The 6,425-nt window shown below is 35.5% G+C and overlaps 1 protein-coding gene across 1 annotated transcript; it reads left to right on the forward strand.

Moving 5' to 3' along the window:
* The first annotated feature begins 23 nt into the window (after nt 1-23).
* Nucleotides 24-6,190, forward strand: SLC30A1 (solute carrier family 30 member 1). The gene has a single exon (XM_023741732.1). The coding sequence runs from the start codon at nt 1,338-1,340 to the stop codon at nt 2,295-2,297; it is 960 nt and encodes a 319-aa protein (XP_023597500.1). The 5' UTR covers nt 24-1,337; the 3' UTR covers nt 2,298-6,190.
* The last annotated feature ends 235 nt before the right edge of the window (nt 6,191-6,425 follow it).

The raw sequence follows: 6,425 nt of genomic DNA on the forward strand, positions 1-6,425 counted from the left end.
GGGCGCCTGGACTGTAGTGGGCACAGGGTCAGGAGGTGACCGTCGCCCCGCAGCTGGGCTTGGCTGTCTTCACAGGCGTTCTGAAGTCACTGCCTTGTTTTTGGTTTTAACGGGTTCACAGATGATTCCGAGTTAAATTTCTTGGCCCGCTTGGGAAAGGGAGAAAATCCCCAGCACATCGTTGGTTGTTGCGCGTTTGAAACCTTGCACTGCCAAGTTCTGCCTGTGAAACATGTTTCGTAATACTGCCTTCCGAGCAAACCTAGCCATTAGTTTGCCCGAGCTCAAAGCCCCGGTTTAGTTTCTTTTATGAACAGCAGCGTAATGTTTCGGTTAATTGACCCCTACTCCTGAAAATCATAGGTGTAGCACCTGTTGAACGTTTACTTCACTTAGTACTTTTCACAATCATAGGAAAATAGAAGTGGTAGTGATTTATTCATCTTTCATTTTTAATAGATGCTTTTTTATTCTAAAAATAAGTACTGTTGAAGGAAATTTGGAGAATGCAGGAATGTTGGAAGGAAGCAGATGGAAAAAGAAATCAACCAGTGCCCTACCACTCAGGCTCAATGGCTGTTAACAATTTGGTCTATTTCCTTCCCATTTTTTCTGTTTATATATATTCACCTGGTTGTATCGTACTTCACAGGCAATTTTCCTTTTTTCAAGATACAGGATAAATCATGTTAATGAATGCAAATTGGGCATTGAAAAGGTCTAATAATTGGGTTTCCTCTCGCCCCACCCCCAAAAATTAAGTTGCTCTGGTGTGGCTAATTCTTTTAAAATATCAAGAGCTAGAAAGGAATGTGGTGATCAGCTACTTCCAACCTTCCCTGCAGTCGCTTTAATAATCGTTTCTATGACTGTTGATAGATTTCTATTGCTGATTTGTCAGTTTCTAAGTCCCTCCCTCACAATAAAAGTTTAAAAGTTAAACTCGGTTTTACTCTTAGTGACTCCAGCCAGAACCTAGTGTCAGAATCAGGCATTTTGTGTCAGGAGACTATTCATGGCTCTATTTAACTTTGGAGGGTAGCGTTCAATTTTCTGTTTTCCTGTTTGTATATGCCAGAAAGTCTAGCAGAATGTTTACAGGACCCCACCCCAATCAAAATGCTACACTGTTTTTGGAGGAGGATGGTTAGGACAGTAAGGAAGCAGCATCTTAATGACTTTAGCCCTGGGCATTATGCCCTGGCTTGTCCCCAGTATGTCAATTTATATTAAATTGTTCTGAGCAGATTTTAAATTTTACTTTATGAAAGCTTTTTCATTTCAAAAGAGACAGGCATTTTTCACCTTCTTTACTACTCAAGTGGAATCAGACAAGGATGAAATTTTATGTAAACATGTTAAATGTATTTGATACAGGATTCTATTTCTTTGTAGATTCAGACAAATCCAGAAATGATGCAGTGGAAGTACAAGTGAATGGAAATCTTATCAAAGAACCTGACCACATGGAATTGGAAGAAGGCAATGAGTCTGGACAACTTAACATGCGTGGAGTTTTTCTGCATGTCTTTGGAGATGCCTTGGGTTCAGTGATCGTTGTAGTAAATGCCTTGGTCTTTTATTTCTCTTGGAAAGGTTGTCCTGAAGGGGAGTTCTGTGTGAACCCATGTACCCCTGACCCCTGCAAAGCATTTGTAGAAGTAATTAACAGTACTCATGCACCAGTTTATGAGGCTGGTCCTTGCTGGGTACTATATTTAGACCCAACTCTTTGTATTGTAATGGTTTGTATACTTCTTTACACAACTTATCCATTGCTTAAGGAATCTGCTCTTATCCTTCTGCAAACTGTTCCTAAACAAATTGATATCAAACATTTGATAAAGGAACTTCGAAATGTTGATGGAGTAGAGGAAGTTCATGAATTACATGTTTGGCAGCTTGCTGGAAGCAGAATCATTGCCACTGCTCACATAAAATGTGAAGATCCAACATCGTACATGCAGGTGGCTAAAATCATTAAAGACGTTTTTCATAATCACGGAATTCACGCTACCACCATTCAGCCTGAATTTGCTAGTGTAGGCTCTAAATCAAGTGTGGTCCCCTGTGAGCTTGCGTGCAGAACTCAGTGTGCTCTGAAGCAGTGTTGTGGGACACGGCCACAGGTCCTTTCTGGAAAGGATGCAGAAAAGGCCCCAACAGTTAGCATTTCTTGTTTAGAACTTAGTGACAATCTGGAGAAGCAGCCCAGGAGGACTAAAGTTGAAAACATTCCTGCTGTTGTGATAGAGATTAAAAAAATGCCAACCAACCAACCTGAATCATCTTTGTAAGTCTTGAAAAGATGTGATGATTGACTATTGCTTTTAAGCTGCAAGAGGAAAAAACCTCCACTGAAATTCTAAGTTTGCCAAGTAGTGTAATTGAAGTCCTGTTCTGGTCACACAGTTAATTCTATTTTTGTAAGAACATAATGGGACTGCATAACAGAGTTCTATATTACAACTTTGTGATTGTTAGTGCAGAGTTCAGCTGTGCTGTAACAGTTTTGGAAAGCCAGTTTTAACACTATGTTACATTTTTGTTTAAGTATAAACTTTATATACATAATGGCATTTGATTTCCGTTTTCCCACGGTAAAAATTAATTAGGGGGATAAATAAAATTGTTACTGGAATTTCTCTGTTTTTCTTTCCCCCAGTGTTGTACTTTTGTTGATTAGAATTGTAATTGCTAGAACTTTAAGTCAGCAAGTTTTTCCTTTGATATTTTGGATAATTTTTACTTGCCCTTTGAGATCATTATCTGGCATCATGGCAGCATATTTTAAGAGTGACTCATGGATATTAGTAAGAGATCCTTTTTTTAAAATTTACATGGAGTATTTAGAACACTAAAGATCAGTTACTATGCTGTGTTCTCTATTTCTGAATGTTACTCTAATATAAACCGTGAGATAATTAAATTGTGAACTATAGTTTACACATGTGATAGGATATATGGGGAATAAGAGCAGGGAAGAAAGTTTACCAAACTAATTGTGTGTTAACATTCAGAAGACATTTCTAAATTATTTTGAGAGTTTCAACTCATGTTTTCTTTTACCAGAGTTAGTCTAAAACATGGACATGTTCACCAGCATTACTTTCTTTGAAAGACTGATACTAGAAACAGTGAAATGAAAGTTTACTCACAAAATACATACAATAAATATTTCTAAGGATGTTAATAACATGTTAAACATAAGCTATTAACAAGATCTTTTAAACTGTGAGTACTTAAAAATAATGCTGTTTGCAGAGTTAAAGTCATTTCATGGCGACCAATCATGAATGGATTTAAATGGAGCTTTTCAAATACAACTAACAATGCTTGTGCTTGCTAAGAGCCACTGATTTGGGAGGGAAAAAAATCTGAAGGTTAATGCAATTTTGAATATGAGATTCTTACAAAGCAAATTAATACTTAAGGCTAGATTCTGTAAGTCATCCTGTCTTGACATTGTTCAGATCCTCTAATAGTGGCTTATTTTGCAAAGATGCTACAATATCTACACAGGAAATTGTTCTTTACTTTCATTTTGCTATGGATTTTAAATCCATACAGAAATATTATTTTATGGTATTTAAGTTATATTTTTCTTGATAGAGAAGATATTATGCTTTGTGAAGAAACTGTAGATTTTTGTCCTCAGAAGGATGAAAATCGGTTATCACGTACAGCTCTATTTTTCTAGAAGCAAGATGTCCTGACGACTTAAGTGACTTTTATAGCTGTGACTACCTTTGGGATGGCAGCCTTTTGGGGTCTAAAATAATTCACTGTTTAGTGGGTCTTAAGATGAAAATTTGGAATTTGACAGTTACTTTTTAAAGGGATGATCTTTATGGTAGATGGTGTGTGTTTTTCTAGTGTAAGCCTGTTGCTGGCAATGGGCCTATTGAAGAACAGACTTGAGGTAATTTTAGGAACGTGGTTTGTAAGTTCTTATTTACTCTTAACGGGCCAAAACCATAACCTGCCAATATGCAATACATTTTGATCTTTTAATACTCTCACCTAATACTGTGTAATTCAATTCCTACACTGGTAGTTAGCTTGAATTTTGCAAAAGTGTTTGAGGTGTTTTGTTTTGTTTTTTTTACATGAAACTGGGGGTCTCATTATGTGGATGAACGACAGAGAGAGCACTGGAGATTGTACTGTATCATGTACATTTCCTGATTTAAGACTTTATAGAACATTTTATTAAGATCTCAAAACAGTTTATATTATAAAAGCATTTCAGTAATGAGACAATAGGATAACTGGTAAAATACATTCAAATGAGGTTTTCTTTGTAAATGCTGTATTTAGAATGCGTTTCTTAAAGGTGGTATAACACCTAAGCATAAGACACCAACTGAAGAAGACTTTAAGTGATGTGTAAGCACAGGACAAGGGCTCTGGTTTTGTTTTTTCAAGTGCTTTGAAGGTAATAGCCTTTAGGTCTTAGTTATTTACTTTTCATAATTATTTTTAAGTAGCTTACATGTAACAAAGTGGTACCATAGGATTTTCTTTTTTCAAAGGACTTTGTCATGATAAAAATCAGTGGGCACTGACTCGCCTTTGAGTTTTAACAGACTTATTTATTTCTTTACGATGCACTTTTCTAACCCATTGTTAGCGATACTAGCATTACTTTTAAAACATGCTTTTGTATTTAAATATTGTGGAATGAAGGTGTTTTCAAAATAGCTTATTCTTTCCTGAAGAAAATGAGTGAATAGCCTGGATTATTAAGAGAGTTAACCCAATATTTAAATACACTGTTTTATAACACTGCATCAGTTATAGGAGTTGCCTCTCTCCTGCTAGCTCTTTTCTATTTGAGCAAGATCAGTGTATTTAGACTATGTGTTTAGAGGCTGGTCTGTTGTCTCAGTTTAGTGAGAAGGAGGTGCTGCGTGTGCCTGAATTAAAACCAACTCTGAAATTTTTCCAAGCCAAATGCAGCCTTAATGGTGAGAGATTTAATTCTCTTTTGTTACCTTTTAGCTTATTATGATTAATTTTTTTGAAAGTGTCTGCATTTAAACTATAGAGTAGAACCTAATAAACAAAAACCAAAACTCTCAAAAACCTTGCTGTATGTATTTTAATGTTTTAGAAAATGATATGTTGAATACCTAAGGTATGTAATTTGAGTAGGAAAAATTTCTATCTAGCGCACCTTGGAAAAATCACTGTAGGTAGAAAAAGAAGTCTTTGTTAACGTGTTTTCATCTTGTTAACATCCTCAGCTGATTTTGAATTTTTGAAAGTTTTGAGGGAGACGACCTATGGAATCTAATGTGAAGTATTTAGTAGGTTAACTGGTACTGAGTTGAAGATTTTTGCTGTTTATAAACAGATATCATTTGAATGAGAGAAATGTCATTTACCTGCTGTCTTATTATGTTCACACATGCAAATATGGAGAGTAATTCTACAATATAAAAATATTTATTTTAATATTGAGTTTCAGCTAAGTCATAAAACAGTGTTAAAACTCTTGGGAAGGTGTTTTTTTTTTTTTATTTTATTTGTTTGTTTTTTAATTGAAACTGTCAAATACAGTGTTTGACCATCTCTGAAGCAGGAATTGTAACGCACCATTTTTATGTAGCTCTACCAATACTACGTGGCAATGCTGTTTTGTTTTACTAACACGCTCTGGAGTGTTCAGCCGTCATTTTCACTGGCACGAGAGCCTTTTGTATGTCATTCAATTTAAACTTTTAAACCAAAAATTTTATGGTCCAGTGTCTTTGACAAAAAGATGCTGAAGGGAATGTAACATACAATTTATCTGTGGTTATATATAAAAAGACAAATCGCCAAGTTATGGGTCTGCCTTGAAACAGCACGATGAAGTGTATCAGTGTGTGCTGTGATTCTTTATGAAGTTTTCATGTTGTGCTGTTCTTGTGTCTGCTGTTGCCTGTTCTTTGGGCCAGATGTGGCGCGGTTAAATGCAGTTATCATCTCATTAAATGCAGATGCAGATAAAATGTCTTTAGTGCTGCAACATTTTACCTGACTTTTTGTATGTTTTATGACTGTGTTATTTTCCAAAGCTGTTCCTACCTCACCATGAGGCTTTATGGATTATTGTGTATTATAAATGTTCTATATGAGACAGACTACTGTGTTTCTTCTCGTTTATTAAAAGTTAAGTAGAAAAATAAACTAATTTTAATATTTACTTCATTGGTTTCGTGCATATGGCCTCTCCTATTATGCTAGGCTGGGTTATATAGAAAAGAGTTGGACTTCAGGTATTGAAAGAGATATTACAGCTTAACACAGTGGTGTGGAAGAAAATGTGAGAAAAAATTGCAGTAGAAATCAAAAGGTTAACACTATAAAGGCTCGACAATATGAAATACTCAATGGCTGTGAAATTTTTTTAGTTATAAGCATTAAACTTAAAGATT

The sequence above is a fragment of the Trichechus manatus genome, unplaced genomic scaffold, assembly GCF_000243295.1.
Source record: "Trichechus manatus latirostris isolate Lorelei unplaced genomic scaffold, TriManLat1.0 scaffold00187, whole genome shotgun sequence".
NCBI classification, from domain to species: Eukaryota; Metazoa; Chordata; class Mammalia; order Sirenia; family Trichechidae; genus Trichechus; species Trichechus manatus.